At 41.2% G+C, this 21,439-nt stretch overlaps 1 protein-coding gene across 11 annotated transcripts in view; it reads left to right on the top strand.

Annotated features, from left to right (window-relative positions):
* NAALADL2 (N-acetylated alpha-linked acidic dipeptidase like 2) overlaps nucleotides 1-21,439 on the top strand; it is a 503,571-nt gene that overhangs the window by 280,029 nt on the left and 202,103 nt on the right. For all 11 annotated transcript variants that reach the window (XR_012661452.1, XM_075098454.1, XM_075098450.1 and 8 more), the window contains one exon: nucleotides 811-930. Coding sequence is in view for 10 of the 11 variants with exons in the window: in XM_075098454.1 (XP_074954555.1) it covers nucleotides 811-930 (120 nt within the window). In the remaining variant the exon portion in view is untranslated. The remainder of the gene's footprint in view (nucleotides 1-810; nucleotides 931-21,439) is intronic.

The following is a 21,439-nucleotide window of genomic DNA, read 5'->3' as shown; positions in this document are numbered from 1 at the left end:
AAAAAAAAATAAAAAAATCCTTGAAAACACGTCTTGAAGTATTTTTCCGTCACTGCCAATACTTGACATTTAGTGATAACTTAGACCTTTGCTACGTATTCCTGCAGTGTCCTGACTGAAGAGCTGAAGTTTTTCATGCTCTAAACACTTTTGATTGAGGTGGAAGTGCCTCTAAATAATTTAAAAATACGTATTAATTGAAAAGTTCATGCGTCAGAGCGGTGCAGTCTGTTATCAATATGGTTATCTGTGTATAATGCTTGGATGACTGCTGGGTTATAAGAAAATACGTCAGTAGGTAAGGGAGGGTGCTCAGAAATCATAGCAGACCACATAGTAAATCTATATATATTGGTAGCACGTGTATCATCTGTATATTTCCATAAGTGACCAGTATCATCATTCACTCGTTTTCTGAAATGCTTTACAGGACTCTGATTCCTTTTAAGAAAATTCACAGAAGTGCGTTAGTATCCCTTTCATGGTTTTAAATACATTCCTGTAGCTAACGAGGGGAAATTCTCATCAGGATCAGCATCACTTATTATAACCGCTGCCAAAAGATATTGGGTTTTTATCACAGCTGATGAATTATGTATGGGAGCTGCAAATGTATGAATTTATCTGTCAGGCTGAATTCTCCAGCTCTTTGTTGTTACAGGTGTTCCTGATTAGGCAGTGGGGGTAAGGTGATTGCAGAACTCTGCTCGGGAGCTTGTTCTTATGCAAACAACCTTGCTTCTGTGGAAAGAGCGCCCTCAAGGAGGCACGGTCACAGGGACAGCCTCAACACTGTCTTCTCTTCTGCAGGCAGAACTTGTTGACGTACAGTATGGGACTGTGGAAGACTTGATCCGGATTCAAGCCATTACAAACGTGACCAAAAAAATTGCACTTCTGAAGCTAGGACAATCACCTTTGCTCTATAAGGTGAGTCAAACGCTTGTTGCGCTTTCCAGCCCCGCTGGGCTGGGCCCAAAGCTCAGCACTTTGGGCATCGCTACGGGCGTGCCGCTGCCGGCACGGAGCTTGCGAGGCGGTAACCAACAGTGTATGCTGTAGGAGGGCTAACCCTGTTGTTGGTGGATTTGATTAAGAAATGACATCGTAACTGGATTTCATCCTGACATAATACAGCCTTGCTCCGTGGAGAATTTGCCTTTGCGGCCTGGCTTCTTTCTGCCATCCTTACCACCTCGGAGGGGAGAGAGGGGCTGAGACTTGGAAGAGAGCATTGACTTCTGTGGTGGTTTCTGCGGTGCAAAGCGTGTGAGCAGACCGCCCGGACATACGCGCACGGGCATTTATCCCCTCTGCCGCTAACGGCCGATCACTCCTGTAAAATCGCTAGGATTTACTGGTCTATGGATGGGTTACCACCAGTTCGGAACGAGAGCCGTGTTTTCCTTCCACTCCCCCTTTCCTCCTTCTGTGGTTGCAGCTGTGTGTGGGGAGGGGTCTACACGGGTGTGGGTGTGTGTCCATTCTTTCTGCTCCGACTCCAGCGCCGGCAGAGAGCGCAGATGGAGCTCACTAGGCTACATGTACATTAGACATAATAGGTTCAACATACAAACCGCATTTAAGCTCTAAATGTCAAGTAACTGCCTTCCATTGCAAATATTTTATAAACAGAAATGCTGTTTTGCTTTTTAGAAAACACACTAGCCCAATAAATATTTAAACGATTCGTTCCCAATTCACAAAAGCAATTATAAAAGAACAGTGACTCAAGATCTTATAATTAAAGAGAATCAGGATCTGCTCTGTCGGCCATAGAAAGCGCAAGCGGGACCGCAACACGGGCTCAGAAAATAACCGCTTAATGTTTTTTTTTTGCTATAGGAATAATATTTGTCTCAATAAAAATGCCGTTTTCAACTGAGTAGGTTTAGCTGTTTATTTAAATTATTTAGATGCAATATAATTATGCCCGTGAAAGGTCAGTTATCATCGCTGGAACTTGGCTGTTGTGCAGCATTTCCACCGACGGATCGTGTACTGCGTTTCATTGCTGACTGACAAAAGCAGTGAAACAGCGGTTGGGGCTCATGGAGCAGGAATTTGATAAAGATGCAAAGTTTGCTGCCTATGAGATGGTCTTTTTTACCACTTTAATTTGTGTTCCTGCAAGCCCTTGCTGTGTGTAAGTAGCAAGCAGTAGGGCAACGCAGCGCGTGCTGAGGACAGGGCGCGTCGCAGGAGCTTTGCATTTGGGCTGGCCGTAGTCCGCTCCCGCGGAGTAAATGCGAAGAGGTGGCTGCGGCGCGTTAGCCGCGCTGCTGGTGCTCCTCCGCTGTTGCAAAAGAATCCGTTTTGTGCGTTCAGAGCCTGTTACACGAGGGGAACCCAAGTGTGGCATGCTCAGGAGATGGACTGCGAACGCGAGCTTGGGGTCTGAGCTAAAAATACGGCTCCCCAAAGCTGCTTTCTCTGTTCTGCTCATGCAGGGAGGAGGTTTGCCCTTTATTTGTTATTTCTTCTTTTGGAGGTTGTAATCTGTCTTTTTTTGTGTGTGTGTATTTAAGAATATAAATTGTGTCTCTTTGGCTGTGAAATAATTATAAGCTATTAAAAGCATGAGAAAATATGTTGGACGATTCCAGAAATAGATTCTTCTTTCACAAGAAACGTTTGAAGTGAATGAGAGAGGTTGCCTTAAGCAGCAAGTCCTGCTGGTTTAAATGGGCCCGCTATCTCGCCACTGAACCCCCTTTTCGTTTCTCTTTTCCCCTTAATGTTTATGTTTCTGTACTTACTGAGGCTCATGGTTCTGTTTCTGCAGATACTTCCCTCTGCCTATATTTTCCTTATCTCTGTCTTCCACGTGCTTGGTTTTACATCGCATCTAAACAGAGCGCTAGCTCATAACAGAGCTGTCGCTATATATTTATATTCTTTTTAATGGTTTTCTTTCTAATTTCTGTATTAAACTTGCATTTTTCACATTTTAATGTTCTTTAATTTCTCATTATTATTACTTCATTTTATACAAGTGTCTGGATTTTTATAGATCCTGAACCAAGGTTTCATCTTCGTAACAGAGTTTCTAATCACGTCTCTATTTTTCAGCTCTGCCTTTTCCCTCGCATGGGTGTGCCTTTTGCCTGCCTCTCTTTTACTGCCATCATCAACTGCTGTTTTTCATGTGTTTTTCCTGTTTTCCTGTTTTGTGTTTTTAATTCTCTTTTTTTTTTTTTTTTTTTTAACCTTGACTGCTCTTTCTGTCCATATTGAGTCCATTGGCAAAAGCCTGAAAGAAATAATAAACTGCTGCTGCTGGCAGAAAACTCACCGGGAAAACTGAGCGGTTTCTTTAGCCTTTACGTGACATTGGCAGAAAGAAGTATGTGCTGGTAGAGCACAGCTTGATGCACAAGGGGGTAACTTATACAAATAAGCCCAAGTGGTTGAAATTGGAATATTTGGAAAAATAGTTATATTACTGACAATATTTTCTCTGTAGAGGTTTAGTTTGGTGGTTTATGGAGATTGGATGGGCTACAAAATTTGAGGGAAGATCAAGGTTGAAAATAATTTGGAACTTCTGCTTTCAGTCTTTCAGACGGGGCTTATCTCTGACATCTTCAGACACGCTGCAAACATCAGGGTTCAGAGCTTGGAGTTACCTGGAATCAGAACATATAGGGAATCTGGAGTATACAGAAAAGCCCGACGCTAATATGCTGTTAGAATATGCAGTCAACTCCTTAATGTGTGTAATTCTGGTTAAATTTGGTAAGGTTCATGAATTTAAGCTGCTTTGTGAGAACAAGAATTGTAGAAATCTGACCTTAAGTTATTTTCGTAACTGTATATGATTTTCAGATTTTATTGGGAGTGTTGTATTTGTGTTCCAGTGAAACAGAGCGTATTATCTGACCAGGGCAAGGAGGGCAGCGGTTGCGGCAGCGGGCTCGTTTCCTAGGGGTTCGGCAGAGCCCCGCAGTCACATCTCGATCCCTTCAGCTGGGCCTTTTCAAATATGGAATGTGTTACTGTGGCCACATGATGAGTTATACATATAAAAAGAAAGAACACGGACCCTACCTTTATATCAGGGTAAAGTATCAAAACGAGTGTTGACTCTGGGGGAAAAATAAACAACCCAAAACAACCCAGGTAGAGCTTACGTTGCTGTGATAAAAAGAATAGATAAAAAAGGGATATGTATAAAAGTATATATAAATCAGATAGAGATTTAGAATGGGGTATTACCATTGTTATAAAGTCTCCGAAGTGGGAGACAAGAATGGTAGAAATGCTTCGAGGGCTGGGGCAAGTTATAGTACGGTACGGGCAGGGTCAGTTTCAAATGCAACTGAAAGGTTGAGGAATTTATTACTCCCAGCAGCTGGAGTTTCCTACAGCAACACAAGCTAAGCCAGCGGACCGAGGAGTGAGGCACACAGGGAGCGCTCACAGGACGCGTTACCTTGGCGCAGCCGTGTTGGCAGTGATCTGTCTCTTCAGCCACAGTAACTCACAGTGCTGAATAACTGACAGAAGGGAAGACTTTAAACTGTTATGGCTAGTCCTAAAGGGAGCTTGTGACTAGTCTGAGGCAGTCTAAGAGCTGGATTGTTTCTGAAAAAAGAGGGGGCTGGATTAAGGAAGAAGAATTTTTTGGTAGTGACAGGTTAGCGGTTGGACTCGATGATCTTAAGGGTCTTTTCCAACCTTAACGGTTCTATGATTCTAAGAAATTTTTTTAAGGAGAAACCTGAAATGAGGCAAATGTAGAACAGAAGCAAAGCACAACTTCAGGAGTTAACTACCATAAAAAAGGTAGGCTGCCTGCTCCCTCACGCCTTCAGACTGAAAGCGGCTGCCTTCTGGTGTTCTGGCTAGAGGAGGAGTTGTGTTTTGGTGGAACTCGGGTTGTTGGGATCGCTGGTGAACTTGCGTAGCCAGCTGCACACAGGAGGTCAGAGCAGCCTCCCTGACGTCCTTGAATCCGGAGGATCGATAAACGTGGAGAAAGAGGATGACGTTTATTACTAGCAGTTAAGGAAATCACATCTCTGATGTAGAACGCCTTCGTGGGAAAGAGCGATTTGAGTTGCCTGCTGTGTTTGTAGACAAGAAGCATATTCTAACAGTATAAAACGTGCGGTGGGAGAGAGGTTGATGAAGCCGCCTCAGTAGCACCCAGCTCCTCTGGCCTAAAACTCCTCTGAGAATGTGTCACCGCTGTGAGCACAGAAAAGAAGCCAGAGGAGGTTTTTTTTCAGTATCCAGCCTCAGGAAATACCACCACCAGGTTTGTTTTTTGAAAACCGTTGTGAGCCTTGATCATGATTTAGTCTTTTGGGGTTGGGATTCAAGAAAAAGCCATCATTTCTGTCCTAAATTGACTTCTAATAGAGCAACAAAAGCTCTGCAGGCCAAACCGCTTCTTCTTTAAAATGTTCGCGTATTAACATTTTTTCCACATCCATTAAATGAAGATGTTGTTCTAATGTGTAAATATCTGTATTTATTTTAATAATTTACTGCCCTCATAAATATTCATAACCTTGGCTTTTTAACTGTCATAAAGTTTAGAAATGTGGATGCTTGCCTGTTTATGCAGAGGTTATTGGCAGGCACTTACGGATAAGAATTTACTAAATGGAAAATATTAAAGATCCGCAGAATAACGGCAATTTGCAAAAAGGCTTCTAGTTAATAACTGCATTAGTTTTAAATAAGTTTACTTTGGAAAAAGTAATTTCACTTTTCTGCCTGCATTGTTTATTTCTTTCCCTCTGGTGCAGTTTATGGCTGGCACATGTAACTGTGAAGATTACGTTTTAAATCTCCATTTAACTAGGACTCTCTCTCGCCTTCCCTCCTTCCCTTCCTCCCTGTACGTATACACACGTGTGTGTGTGTGTATGTGTGCACACATGAATATACATATAGTGTGTGCATATAAACATGTTGTATAAACTACATTGAACAAAAAGTTTCTTAGGGAACTTCAACACCTTATATACATTTTGATATTAAGGACTCTGGTTTTGGTGTGGGTTTGTTTTTTTTTTTTGTTCTAGGGTGGAATTTTTCCAAGGCACCTAAAATCTTTATATACCCATTTCCTACATGAGTGCTGTGGGATTTTTAGTGACATTATATCCCCTCCCAAAGCCCTTCTTCAATATTCAAGCCATAGGTGTAGGTAGTACGGATAGAAGTTATAGAAGCATATAAAACTAGGCCTGGAGATCTGCATCTGAAGGGATCGTCTGGTAACATCCACTTGAATAGAATCCTGTTTCTCAGCTTTTCTCTAATTTATCATCTTTTTAAAATCTCATCTCGATTTCCAAAACCCTGAGAGTTCTTGAATAATCCCAGCGGAATTCACACTGATTGATAAGTCAGATTTGTTGATGCAGAGTTTGCTCTGCAGCCAAATTATATTCCTACAAAATATGCCAGTTCTTACTTTGTCTTCAGTGAACTGCTAGTTGCTTTGTGGGCCCTGTTCGTTAGCCCTTGTGTCCCCTGAGTTTATAGGAGATTCCCTCCTTCAAGGCAGTTCCTTTTATCGCTGTTCCTCATCCTTTTCTCCCCCCCTCAAAGATCAGGTTTACATTGCTCATGTTCTTAACCTTCCCCCTCCTCAGTTTCGTTAAACTGCTGGATATAATCTAGTCTGAAGGTGGCTGCCTTTTAATTTCTTTCTCTGCTTCCCATGTAAAAAGAATTCTGTACCAAGGCCTTCAAAACCTTTTCCGGACAATGGTCCGTACCAAAAAGCTGTTTATGTAATTGATGCTTTACACTGCCGTCAGCCCTGTGTTTTGAATGATTCTTTTAGTCACCTGGTCACCTCTTCCTGATTTCATGACTCACGGAATGATGCACAAGCTGTTTTGCTCTTTAGTGGTTACTGAGAAAATTTACGTTGGTTTTGAAGAAAGACCATGGGTCTTCCTTCATCTGAAAGTATATCACATTTAAGAGGTTGGTAGGCATACTTCTGGGTTGTATTCCTCCTGCTTTGACTGATAATGGTGCTTTCTTGTCCCTTTGAACAGAAGGAACGAGCTAATTAGAGAAGCCTGGAGACACCCTGCCTCGAAATCATAAATCTGTTCTAAGAAATCCACCCCCAGCCCACTGAGGCCACGCACCTGAGTTAAAACAAGCAGGCTCTCTGCGCAGATTTATCGCTCCATGCTTCGTCCTGAAGACATGTTCTAAATTTTTATTGGCAAACTTTATTTCAAACGTAGCTTTAAAAATACAGAAGTACCGATTGTGATGCATTTTTTCCCTTTGTGTTAAGGTACTGTGGGAAAGAAAACTGAGAAATGATGCTGACTTGGGAGATCTATAGTCGATGGCTAAAAAAAAGAGATGTCAAAAGAGTGGTTTCGTATTGCGGATTGGAACCAAATCACGCTGAGGTCCGTTGCTCAGTTCCTAGAAGGCTGTTCCTACCCAGAACAACTTGAACTGAGCACGTCAATTTACCTCATACTAAATCCAGCCTTTGAAGGAGGACGTTCTGTGTGACCTGCACCACCTAAAAGTGAAACAGTGCCAGTGCACTTACAAATCCGATCCCTGTCTGTCCAGTTGAATATGAAATAGTTGACAAAAATTTGCTTTCTTATCTTTTCAGCCAAGTAATAAATAAAAATAGAGCGAGAATTCCTCCTTTATACAGGATAAATGGGAGAAAGTAATTTGCTCTTGTAAGCAGTAAGAAGACTATGTGAGGGGTGAGGTAGGAGAAAAGCAATGGATGCCTGGAATTGTAGCACAACTTGTCAATATTTTCAAGCAATTAACATTTTGGTTGCATCAGTAAAAGGACTTTTGGTTATTACTCATTTTCTTTTCGATTACAAACCCCTGGATTTGTTTGAATGGAAGGAGAAACGTGCTATTAGCAAAGTAAACGAGGGGACATGTAAGTTAATGAGCAAAAGTAGATATTGATTATTCTGCATTTCTGGTGCCTCAGAATTTTCCCTTAACGGTTTGAGCAGTCGCTGCCACTTTGCAGACATGGTTGTATTCCCAGCTCTAGCTCCTGTTCTCTCTTTCTCTTCTGGACTGATACAGAAGCTCCTGAAGTCCCACTGCTGAATCAAACGCGGAATTCTCGGCTATTCGACTGGGTACATAGTCCTGTTATCTTCAGTAACGCTGAACCCTTAACTTTCTCATGGGAAAATAACTCTAAATATTCAATCCTCAATTGGGTGTTTAATTGCACGTTCACTACATATATTAAATGCATCCTTTGAAGAATTAGTCCGGCTCCTATTGTGAATTGCTATTTCTTGAGGGAAAGGGCTGACCGTTTTATAGCAGGTCTCCTCCTTTTAGTACAATAGGCTTAAATTGAGTGAGACAGTGAGTGCCTTCCATTCAAAAATGGAGGATGGCTGACTCATAAAAATATCGTTCTGGAGTCTTCGGAAGCTCTTGTCGGATTTTAGAGGTGTGAAGCCCAAGCATAATTTTCTATTTTATCAAGCCCTTAAAAAGTGAGCAGTAAATGCAATCGTCCAATTTACTGTCTGAGTGCTCTGCGCTGATAAATGGTGCAAAGTCAAGTGAAATGGCTTTGCTGTGAGGCACCTGTTCTAAAGCAGAGCTGAGCAAAGAAATCCATTGCCTCAGTTTGAACCTCAGAGCTTTGAATCCACACAGATGATCAGCTACTCATCTGCAGGGCAATAGGGAAGACTGACGCGCTTTGTCTTTGCATCATAAAATCTAAACCTTCTAAATTTGCTCTTTCTGCAGATGCACTAGCCATACTTCTGTATGTATCAGTCTTGGCACTTTTTCTCCTGCTCCCATAGAGAAATATAGGCTTTTTTTTTTTTTTTCTACCCGAGCTGCTAATTGGGCTGGCCCTTCAGATTACTTGAGCTTGGACTTCACAAAAGAGCCACTGACAGGCAAATTATCTGGGCCTTTTTTCATCTCGTGTGTTTCCAGCGCACACTGTTTGATTTCAACAACGGCTGAGAAAGCAAAAAAGAAAACGGAAGATACAGGAGCTTTGAGTAGAGATGAGGAGTGAATGTATAAAATCTTACCCTGCCAGAATAGCTCTCTGCCTTTCGGTCCTCTGACAGCATCAGCCGCTGGACTAGAGGAAGCAATGCGACCCGTGCTGGTAAATCTTCAGAACTGCCCACTTGAGCAACTGGGCAAAGGGTAATCACAGACCAGTTCTGTACATGCTGGTTATTTTATATTTTCTGGAATAGTGACCAGAGGAAGAGGTGGTCTTTCTTCAGGCAACAAGTGTGTTATAAGTATTCCCCTCGTTCTGTAGGGGGTTTGAATTGCATGTCATGTTCTCTAGTAGTTACTGGTTTATTATTTTATCAAAAAGAAGTTATGGCTATTCTTGGGCCTTTTAGGCCTTTTTTTTTTTCCCCTTGTTTTGCAATAATAAATTAATAATATTTACATGTCTGTGAACTGATCTGAAAGGTATCAAAAGTCATTATTGTTGAACAAAGTATTTGTGTAAAACTTTAAGAGATTACGGAAGAAGAGAAGTAAATACTTCTGTTTCTAGAATTAGTGTTTGATTTGATAAACCAGGATGTCACCCATGATTCAACCGAAGAATGATTTTCGTGCCTTGTGGCTCTTTTTTCTGTCATCTGTCCTTTAAAGCGCAGCTAAGTTAACACAGTTAAGAAAAAAATGGTTCAGTAATGCGGTGGGTTCTCCAGCACTTTGAAGTTAGTCCTGCAGTTCAGGAAATATAGCCTGATCCAGACCTTGGTTTGATTTGCATTTGTTCTGCATGGCTGTAGAGGCTCAGCCATGAGAATTGGTTCAGAAAATCAACATTTGCAATTTCTGTATGAAAATCTGAACCCTGCCCTTTCAAATACACCCGTCGTTTGCATTGCGATCGGAACTTTGAGTCGAAACGTGGTCTTGCAGGGTGCTGACAGCCAGCCTTTTCTTTGGCGTCAGTGCAACTAGGGTTTTGTACTTTAGATCCGATAGCCTATGGAGGGGGTTTATTTTCCCTAGGGTTATTTGAGGCATTCTTTTCAGACCTTCTCTAGCTGGATTTTGCACAACATAGCTGGATAAATATATACAACTGCTTGTCTTCAGGATTTTGGGAGGTCTTTTTTTTTTGCGGGGGTGGTGGCTTTTAGCATGATATTGTTTCATTTTCTCCTTCTTTACATAATGCTGGTGAAGCCGTAGAACACCAGAGTCAAAATGTTACTCTCAGCTGTTTGGGCTTCTTGATGCTTGTGCATGAATTCCAAAAGAAAAACACCAAGTCTATCATTAAAAATATAATTGGCACCCTCTTTGCAAGCGCAGCAATAGCCACTTGGAATATTTCGATTCGATTGCCAGAACATTAAACTAACCTTCTGTGCAGAAGGCAATTCTTCCACAGTGAACATATTTTCACTTAACAGGAGAAGATTGTGCATGTCAATATGAGAACTCGGGCATTTTAATTTCGTCTTTAGGTCTGAGTAATTCACAGACAGCAACAGGCACAACGAAATTAAACTTATCTTTTCTGTTTTCTTTAGATCTAGCTCTAAGTAAATGGCAACCTGCTTTAATTTATATGTTATCCTACTATATTCTTCTGGTTTTAAGTGGCTTTGCGTTTTGTGTGGGGGTTATTATGGAGTTGTTTGTTGGATTTGTTTTGGGTTTTTTTAGTATTGGATTCATTCAAAGCAATTTCCTGAGAGCAATTAGTTTTCCATATTTTAAGCTGGAGTTCTGATCATTCATGGTGATTATGGAGTTTATTCTTATTTTAAAAAAAAAAAAAAGCATTGGTTTTGATGCTTTTTGATAGAAATGCTCAATCAGGGATGTTGCATACGAAAGGATTTCTGAGCTTCTTGATGTTCATTGGGAGAGAATAAAAATGCCGTGAGCACAGTCACTGTAACCTTAAGTTAAAATTGGTGGGGGCTACTTTCCTAAATTGGCTTAGGATGCCCTATAACAGCTAGTAACATCTTTCATTAATGGTTCCAGATTTTACATTACTTTTACGCTTCAAATTTCTCTAAAAATCAGTTTTTTCATCAGATTAAAAAAAAACCCAAGCCACCAAAGCAAACACCCGCCTCACCACCACCACATTGTTGCTGACGATAGCCTTGTAATTCTAAGTAATCGTAGTACGTGCATTGGCTGAGATCTGTCAGCACGGTCATGTCTAGATTCGGAAGTTATTTTAGGCAGAAGACAGAGCATTTGCATTTCATGAAGGTTGGAGGAGTTCCTGCACTGGCAGTTGAACCTGTTATTTGTGATTTTCCACTGCAACTTACTATGCAAGCATCACAAGAACTCTTACCACGCAGCTTCAGAGGGGACCTTGAGGTGACCTAGAGAGACCACCCTTTCAATAAGGAAGCATATTTTTCACTTCTAAATCAATCTTGGTTTTCCCTAGAGTGGGAACTGAGTGTATTGCCTTTTATATCAGTATTCAGTTATAGATGATGGTTTTATGATATAAAATGTCCACTGAGGAGCTGACCTGACAACTCATTTCGGTTCAGGCCTAGCCTACTGTGATCTCAGAGGAAATAAGATAATATTTAATCCGCTTAACCACCTGACCATGTCCCATTGCTGTTTGTCATGTTATAGAGTATAGCAGAAAAATGCAAGTCCAAATCTGCTAGTTCAGGTGATTCTTGGATTCCGGGTTTAAGAAAACTTTATGACAGATCAGAAATTAATTAGTCCTGTGCCTCTGGCTGCAGCAGGCATTGCTGTCTCTGTAACCATGTGTGCCATCTTCGTTGCAGGTTCTGTTAGCAATGCGGTTGATCACGTGGATTTGTGATACGTTGGGTCTGCTGTTGCCGATATCTGAGAAATGTTGGGTCTTATGCAGGCTTTATGGGCTCTTTCTGAGCCTGGCAACATTAGTAGTCTCCGCTGTAAGGTGGTGTACGTGAATTATCAAAATGCAATACAGGGAAGACATTTGGAATGCATTAGAATTGTGACCTATCCTCCTTTTCCTGCATAAGAACTGTATGATGCAACAATCCCGTTCTAAACAGTGTGTAGATATCTTTCTTGGTTTGAAAGATCTAGGAAATAGTCTGAGTATCATATTTGCACGGTGCTTCACACCTGGCATTAAGGGGAGCATCTTTAAAAGGTGGCTTTTGCCCTAGCCAACAAAATGGGGTTGTGAGGGTGATACAGAGTGTGATAGAAGTACAGAGCTTTTCGCTACAGCGTATTTAATTTAAATTTTTGTTCCTTTTCGGTGTAATGCAATTCCATAGAAATTAGCTAATTACGAGAGCTTGAGGTCTTATCATGTTAAAAATATGCACGTGAAGCCATCGTACCCAGAAACTTCTTTTGTGTTCCACATTGTCTGTACATTGTCATTGGTTTGCAAACGCCTGTAGTGTTTTGTATTCCTCTGCACAGCTTTGCATGTATCTTTTTCTGAAAAACTTGTACCCTTTGCAAGTGCAAAGTGGGTCCCACGAATATACGTTGCATTTTTAAATGAGATTTTTATTAAAATGATAATTTATTGATTTGTATTGTTTGCAAGTAGACCCGACTGGGATGAATTTTGACGTGACTGACATACAGATTCTTTGAACGTTGCAAGGACTAGGTCTGATGTTCCCTCTCAGAGTGCTTTATTTTCTTTGAAAAATAAATCGTTTCAAGGCATATGGATCCAGAAAATTAAGGTTTGCTTCTGACCTAGCAGAAGCGCAGAATTGTTCAGCGCTTAGTGATAGCAGTGCTAACAGGGGAAGAGTAGCATAAATGGCCTATTTATCTCTTTTTCTGTTCAGCAAACAAGCAGAATAAAACTTGGGGTAAGTTATTAAATTTTGGGGAAACCTATGTTTTAATGCCAAAATTAGTTTGATAATATGGCAACGTTTATTTCTCACTAGAGAGGGAACCTTGATACAGTGAGGTTTCCAGCATTGCTGCAGCACTGCTGCTCTTGCTCCAGAAGAATGTAGAAACACAGCCTTGTTTTTAAGCCCATTAGAACTCCCTTGGTTTAATATAAAGAATGTATTTAACCGTGCTGCTCAGCACGTTTTATGGGAGCAAGTTCCCTTTAGCAAAAGAAGCCCTGTCTGGTGTTTATTCAGGTAAAACTCTCATACGATGATAAGGTCATGGCCGTAGCATAGGACTGTTATTGTCACCATAAACTGTCACGGTGACATGCACAGGCAATCACTCATCTAGAATGATTGTCTGCTTAGTCTTCTGTCAAGAAGTTCTTGACAACCAGAAAAAAGTCTCCACCTTTTACTGCGAGAACATAAGAAATGGCCTCTGTCAGCCTGACGCCCTTACCTGACATGGCTCGTGCTTAGGGGAAGTGTATGAGTTACAAAGCAAGTCCTAAGTATTGTTTTTCCTTTGCTATACCTTCCCCAAAATGGCAGTCACTGGTGGCGCGACTGCCCGAAGGGGAGAAGGTGTCTGGGCTGATTTAATGACCATCGTGAATACTCCATGAATTGGTATATTCTGCTTCAGAGCCTGTTTATGCTTACCTCTACGGTATCTTGTGGTGATGAGTTCCACTACGTACATACCTGCGATTTCTTAATACAGAATTGCACGTTTGGGAAAGCCTGTATTTAGAACTCTGGCAATGCTTTATCGCTTTGTACAAAACAAAAATGGATATCGGAGCCTACCCGCACAATATTCCAGCTCCAGTCTACGTATGAACAGACCAGAGTAAATGATAGAAATCTGAAGGTACCAGCTGCAGCCTAATCACTTGTCTTCGCCCTTTAGGGATCTTGGAAAGAGATTTCTCTTGGCCTCAATATTAATAGTGTCCTAAGAACTAGTGCTTCAGAGGTCTGTGCTCCTTAAACACGTAACACCCAAGCAGATTCTAAGCTTTTTTTTCTGAAATTAATTTTAGTTCGTGTCTCATGGCCGAAGTCTGTTACATGGTGATTTTGTTTACCTCCGAAGATGTTTTTTTCCTCCTAGTATTTATAAATATCTTTAACAGTCCTGTTATCGTATTCTCTGACTACATTCCGAGAGCGGAAGAAATAATCCCCCAAAAACAGCACACACACACACCCTCCCCCCCACCCCCCAAAAAAAAAAGCCCCCAAACCAGACCAAACATATTCAATGGCAGATATGTTTCTTGTCTGTAAAGACAAATCAGCACTTCCTTTTATATCTTCTGGTTTTGACTTCAGTCTTTGGAATGGGACCATGTTAACAATTCAGTCAATTTGATAACAAATGGTACGCATTCACTCTGGAAATCAGTTTACTAATCGTTATTTTTGGACAAAGCTATATATCTCACCTGGGGGGGACGGGGGGTTTGGTCTCTTCTCCCAAGTAACAAGCAATAGGACGAGAGGAAACGGCCTCAAGTTGTGCCAGGGGGGTTTAGATTGGATATGAGGGAAAATGTCTTCACGGACAGAGCGGTCAGGCACCGGCACAGGCTGCCCAGAGAGGTGGGGAAGTCACCGTCCCTGGAGGTATTTAAAAGTCATGTAGACATGGCACTTCAGGGCATGGCTTAGGAGGCATGGGGGTGTTGGGCTGGAGGTTGGATTCTATGATTCTGTGATCTGGTATCAGGACATCCCGTCACCTCAATTTCCTAGCTGAAACCATCTGGGATTTTTATGCTGATGGATAATACATGAGTGTTATTGCTTCGTGAAATTTAGGGGAAGAAGTATGAAGTGAAGTGATAATGTCTGTGTTACAAGTGTGATGATATAAGGCTTTGGATTTTACTACTGTCTGAATAGAACTCTTGTACTTATTAGTAAATTTATGTGTTATAAATTAATTTGAACAACACAAGCTGCATATAGACCTAGAAAGTATATGGCTATGGAAATTAATCATTGAATAAGTAAGCAATATACCATAATTTCAGCAATATTAAAGAAAATAAATACATGGAGGATATGTCGCAGGCAAAACATTTTTTTAAGTAAAAAACAAGTGTGTTCTCTAAATTCTTCTCTTCTAATATGTACTTCATCTGCTGCTCCTGGAGGGAAATAAAGAAGCGGGTATCCTATTGTAAAAGAGCTGTTTGTAGATTGCTCCAAGTATCCGCAAACTAATGTAGCATCAGCATCAGTACAGTTCAGATCCACCTTCTACGCCCTTGCGCCTGTGACCCTAGAAAGCTTCGTATCTTCTTTTTGCATCTGTCTCAAAAGTGGGGCCGAGCGAGAGCGTTAGGAGAGAACTGCATCCATCAGAGGTTGGTAAATTCAGAACTGTGAGTGTAATTGAGCAAATGGCTTGAGAGGATTTCTCAGACTTTGTGTTGTCACCTGATCTCTGGTCTCAAGTGTGTCCCTCTGCTAGAACAGAGCTACAAAATATCTTTCTTGAAGCATTGTGTTTCACAATCAAAACATTTCAAAGCATACAAAAAAGTTGAAATACCTTCCCCCCCCCTAAAAAAATATTAACACCCCCCCCCGATTAATGCTGCATGTAACAGAGAAATAAAAATAACTTTATTGACTACTTTGTTGTTAAAGAGCCAGCTGAGCAAATAAGTCAATCCGCGAAGACTGATCGTTACTTAACAGTGCCTTCTGTTTTGTTCCCTAGCAAAACTGCTCAGGTCTTCAGAAAAAGACATGGCAGTAAGTGTTTTAAAAGATGCCGAACTCAAAGAATAGAAGAATTCAGGCTCATTGTTGGAAAGCAGACCTCTTTGCTGCTTTATCTCAAGACATTCTGCCCTCATTTTGAAGGCAGTCATGAAAGTTCTTTCTCCAGCTGGGGGTAAAATAATCAGTTCATTCTCAAAGACTGTGCTTATCCACTTGTCTAGAAACCAGTACGAACCTGTTGACTTAGTGCCCTGTTTTACAGCGTGTTTTCCGTCACCAACTTGTTGACATGGCTTTTGAAAGAGGGGTTTTACGGAGATGGGAGCACTCAGGAGGAGTTACACAAGCATTTGTACTCAAATCCAGAGAAGATTTTAGATGGCAAGCCTGGAACGTACCATCAGTGACTGTGAGCTGCAATTAGTATAAACGTTTCTAAGGCAGACTTCAAAGTCTGAAGTTATTTTCTAACAAACAAAGATCATCTTATGGGGTGCGAAGAGCTGAGCTATGTTAGAGAAGGTTTTTACTGTCAGAGCTGCCTTCTAAATGCAGTATCTTCATGGAATGTCACATGGACAGATCATTCTCTTCAAAAATCTTGTCTGAAAGAACAAGTTAATAGATGCTGGCAAAACCCCAAAGAGGTAAATTAGATTTTAAAGCGCTGTCATCCTGCTTCAAGTATCTCAACAGAACTTAGCTAGTCAGTGTCTCATATTGGCAGGTAGAGTCTTGTTGGAAAGACGGGCATTAATTCATTTGTTTCTCTGTTGGTCTAAGCTGTCTCTACTTCTACAGTTGACTATTCTTTATATACATTGTCTATTTTAGGATTAATCTTGAGCATTTACTATCAAAAAGAATCATAAGGCTTATACGTATATTAAACATAGTTCCATTTCTGAGAGAATTCAGTTCAGTACACATAAAAGGTTACAAAGCCTGACTCTTTTAGTTTTTTACCAGTTTAAGTTTACTGAAATTGAGTGTTATGTTAGTGTAAAGCTGGTGCAATGAAACACAGACACAATGATTTCAGTAGCTATTAATATTCTCAATATAATGGATGTAGTTGCATTTTCCATTAGGAAGTGATGCAAAAGTAAGGTGGCCGTGTACCCCTGAACTGGCTTTCTTTTCACCTTTCTGACCAGTTGCAAGCGATGGTAAATACAAATATTAGTCATTACCACCAATCTGTTGCCAGAGAAAAGGAATTAATGAGTGAGAGCAGAAATTCCTATTTATGCCGTCTTCGTTCCTTGCCTCAGTTGCAAAAACGTTGCATGAGAAAATTCTTGTCTGGACTTGGAACTATTCCTTGATTTTCTGTAGATTCCTGTGCTGCGCTAAACACCAGCAGAAGGGAGTGCCGACATTTGTCTGTCAGACCATTCATTCATTGCATGGCCTTGCAGCATAACATCGTCTTGTGCTTGAGCTATTATTTGGGCTTGGGGAGGTGGGGGGTGGGTTTTTTCCCCGAGTAGAGTCATGTATGCTTTAAAGACTTTTACTGAAATTTCTGTCTCAAGAGAGTGGTGTAACAGAAATTGATTGATCGTGGGTTTCACTGTATTTCTTTTTCATTCGTCTTCTAACTGCAGGATTCTGTGTTTATGTCATTTAGAAGTCAGTTCAGTGGAATTCTAGGAGCTGTAAGCAGTGCTATATCTTTTCAGCAGGCCCATCAGAGGGAACTATTTGTTTTTAATATACGAGGTTTCGAGAGGTATTTTCTTTCGATCTTGCCTTGCTTTCCCCCAAAAATTGTCAGAGAAAGACGAAAATGACATTACTTCGGCTGCTGTCCATGACCTAGCTGAGGAGAAGAGTGACAGGGAGCAGTAGTGTTGCTAGCTCATCTTTGTATGACCTTGTTTTGGTGTTGGGGTCTTCTTTTCCTAATCACTGCATAAAAAACCTTTATGGCAAGAAGTCAGACGTATTTTTCACATTTTATATTTTTCACTTCATTTTTTATGACAAGGCAAGGGCATAATTTTAGATGGATGTTCTGGAACTACCAGTGTATTAGTGTTATTGAAGAAGGAGCTGGGGGTTGTTGGCTTTGGGTTTTTTAAACTGTTGGTGAATGAATGACTTTGTAGCGCTTTGTGACTGCCAAACTAATACAACTGCCATCCCTGTTCTCATCAAGTACTTCAGCCTTGGACCCCCTTCATGTAGCTCTTTCTACTAGTTCATTTTAGTGAAACAGGCTATTTAGTAGGTCACAGGAGGAGCCGAAGCTCTGTTTTAGTCACGTGATGAGTGGAAAGCAGTGGAAGAGAAAGGACCTAGGAAGAAAAAAGCTGCGAATATTGAGGTTTTCAGGTGTTGTCTTTTGTGTAGATTTCCTGCAGTTTTGCTGTACCCGAGTTATACAGAAAGTGGTACTTCGGTTTATTACATATTCTGCTGTAGACCCTGATGTTCAATATGAAAGATACACTCGTGATGTGTTCTGTGTAGCGCAGCTCATGAGTAGGGTCTTGTGGAAAAAATTCTAGTTGCTGAAATGTCAGTCGTGAAAAAAAAATAGAAACTAGCCAAATTTTTAACTTCAGGATTTCTAGGGGAGCTTAGGAGTGTAAATTAGTACTGATAGTTTATAAAGAAATTTTATTGCTAAGGTTTTTAATAACTTCTTTAATATTTATAGTTTCTGAAATAACTTCATACACTGGGGCACATTCTTTATGATTGTTTCTTCTATCATTCCTGGTTTGTGACTGGTTTTCTAATAAGGAAGATAAATAAGTTCATTCCAAGTATTGATTTACTTAAAGGCATGCTAACCAAGTAGTTAAACACTGCTTTTTTCCATAAATGAAAGTAAAATATTCATCAACCAATTAATAATATGCAGTTTTCCTAGCTGATATATAGATGTGCCTGAGGCTTACCTCTAGCATACTCTATATCATTATATGTTCCACTTAGAAACATAAAATTAAACCAAATGTAAATTTAAAAATACATAACAATGTTATACAGTATCTAAGGAGACTGCTATATTATGTTCAAGGCCTTATTTTAAAAGCATGAAACCTGGATACGATGTAATACCCTAGAAAGAGTTGAGCAGAGAACACGGTTTGTACTTCAAAAGAAATAGACTAGCTTTTCGCAGAAGCTTCCAAGAGAATAATTGCAAGAATAATAAAATAAGTGAAAAGGAATCTTTCTGCACAGGTCTATTAAAGGCAGTTGTATTTTAACAATCTAACAGACGTCCTAAGATGCAATTACTTGAGGCAGCAAATGTGTTTTAATTAAAAAACTATGACTGATTGTTATGTGGGTTGTGAGAACATCTGCTAATATCTTGATAGATACCTCATAACATCTACACTCACGGAGCTAGTAAGTCATAATCCTACTTTTATCCTGTGGATGGTAGGGTGACTTGGGCAGTTTGCATTTCAACATTACTAACTTTCAGCGTCTGTACTGGAGAAAACTCAAGGTACCCCCAGGATATCCCAACTACGAGCTACATGGAAGTTGAGAAAAGATTGTTGAGAGGAGCAAAGATTACGGGTTTCCATTGCATATGATGGGCAATGTGGGGGGATAATGCAAGTAAGTATTTCCCTTTCTCTCTGCTTATTTACTTCCTTAGTCTTGCTGGTTATCTAACCGGTAATTTTAGAAACAACAGAAGTTTTTTTTCCACGTTGCTGTCTCCATTTTTTGTGAGTGCTTTTGCTTTGGTTGGCCATCTGAGGCCACTAAATGTCTAAAGCCTACCTTGTTTAGGAGGAAAAAATCCTACCTTGTTTGTGGAAACCATTCATAAATGCAGGCAGTTATGTGGAATTAATGTAGAGGTTGAGTGAATAATGGTAACGAGGAGTTGTAACAAACAGCTGAAATAAATCAAGTGCACAGAAGAGGACACGTTCCTGGCTTTTAGGTACAAGCAACACACAGACCTCTGCTGTTTACTGTGTCTAACGTCGTACTACATCTTGTATTAATCCTTCTCTCTTTCAGCCCACCTACTGCTTCTCATAGCAGGTATAGCGTAAGAATTTGAGGATCCCTTTCCTGAGGTTGAGATACAAGTTGCTGTCCCCTTCTACGCTGTCAGTAGATGACTTACACCGCTGCTTAGCCATGGGGGTTTCCCTTACGGACAGAGGACAGTGGTTGTGGCAGTCTGAATGGCTTCAGAAGGCTGATGGTTGCAATGTAAACAGAGATGTAGCTGTTCCCTCCCCGTAAGAAGGGCTGCTTCTCCCTCCATCTGGAAACACGTACCCATGTTACTGATTTGTAAAGCAGAGTACTCGGCTCCGTAGCCTGAAAGTGGAAAACAAGCCTGATGTGTCCTCGCTGATGTTTGATTGCTGGAGGCACGTAGGCAATACACTTTGGCATTTTTATGTTTTCTTTTTTTTTTTTTAAGGCTACTATGACACTGTCTGAAGTTTTTCTTGTGAGTATGGCATTAAATTTAACAAAAAAAACTTATAAATGTTGGAGTATGGGGATAACTCACTTAATCAGAGGTAAGTACGGCCAAAACTCAGATTTGGGTGAGTATCTGGTTTGTGACTTCAGTTGAATGTACCTGTGACAAATGACTAAATAACTTCAGGAAAACAAAACTAGTATTTATGCATTCTTCATCTTGAAATTTTCCTGCGTGGTGTCAAGTTACCCATTTTAACGCGACTGCTGTGTGCTGCAGATACCAACCCGCTGACGGTGGGTTACAGTGCCGGTCTTGGCTGAAGGGAGGGCAGCTCACCGCTGGAAGCAAGGCCAGCGGGAGCGTATTGCCCCCGCTGCCGCTCCAGTGCCCTCGCGCGGTCCCCGTCGGTACGTCTCAGTTTGAATAGCTGGCGTTATGTTTTGAGGCCAAAACGTGGGAAATGTGGTCTAGATTTTTCTCAAAATACCTGTTCCTTAACTAATGAAGAACTCTCCAAAATCAGAAATGCAAATCCATCTTGGATGGAAGGTAAAGGTTAAATGGACAGGCACCAATAATTTTAAGTGACGCATTGTATCTTTAATAGCTCTTACTGTTGTGACAGGTAAAATCTCTTAAATACACCTATCTACACTTTATTTGTGGTACTGTTTACTGTGTATGAAGTATTACCCCTCATGAACGTAATCACTTCTCTTTTGTATGACATTTCAGGGTTCAGTTTGTAACTGAAGAGCTAAAAATGGGAGCCACTACTGCATCCAACGGGAGTTCAAGTCCTGTCCTCTGTGTTAACACAGGGTGGGAGTTTGCTGTAAGGCTTAGGGTACCGCAGTCTGACCTCTGCCTGTTTAACAGCGTTGAGATAGCGTGTCATTGTTGCTGTGGTTAGCAGAAAAGCAGAGAATAAACACCACGGGCTAAATGTAGTTTCCTGACGCCTGAGTAATGGCGGCCCTCATCTGAGGGAGACCCCAGAGCCTGCGGCGCAGGAGCCGAGTGCACCAATCAGGAAATGCTCTGCCCTCAGCACGAGCGGGATTGGCTGAGCCTTGCCACGGGCGAGGTAATCCGCCTGGCAACCCAGAAGCTTCCAGAAGTGGAGGGGAGGCCTGTCAGCCTGAGAGGGGCCTGTGAGGGCGGGGGACCACCGCTGGCAGCGGGCTGCCTCGTGGCACATATGTGCGGCAAATGCTGCTTATTCGGTGCAAAGGGAATCAAATTTACCATAGCGAGGTGCCCGCAGCACTCTGGAGCTGGCGGTTGTGGTGGGAAGGGTTTGCTGGTTTCTGAATGTGTTTGCCTTCCTTGTGGGAACCCAGCGCGGCGCAGTGCAGAGACAGCAATGGCCTGCTGCACATCCTTCTGT

This window comes from Phalacrocorax aristotelis, chromosome 7 (assembly GCF_949628215.1).
Source record: "Phalacrocorax aristotelis chromosome 7, bGulAri2.1, whole genome shotgun sequence".
Lineage (NCBI taxonomy): Eukaryota > Metazoa > Chordata > Aves > Suliformes > Phalacrocoracidae > Phalacrocorax > Phalacrocorax aristotelis.
The sequence above is the reverse complement of the archived record's forward strand: the minus strand, read 5'-3'. Positions and strand labels throughout refer to the sequence as shown.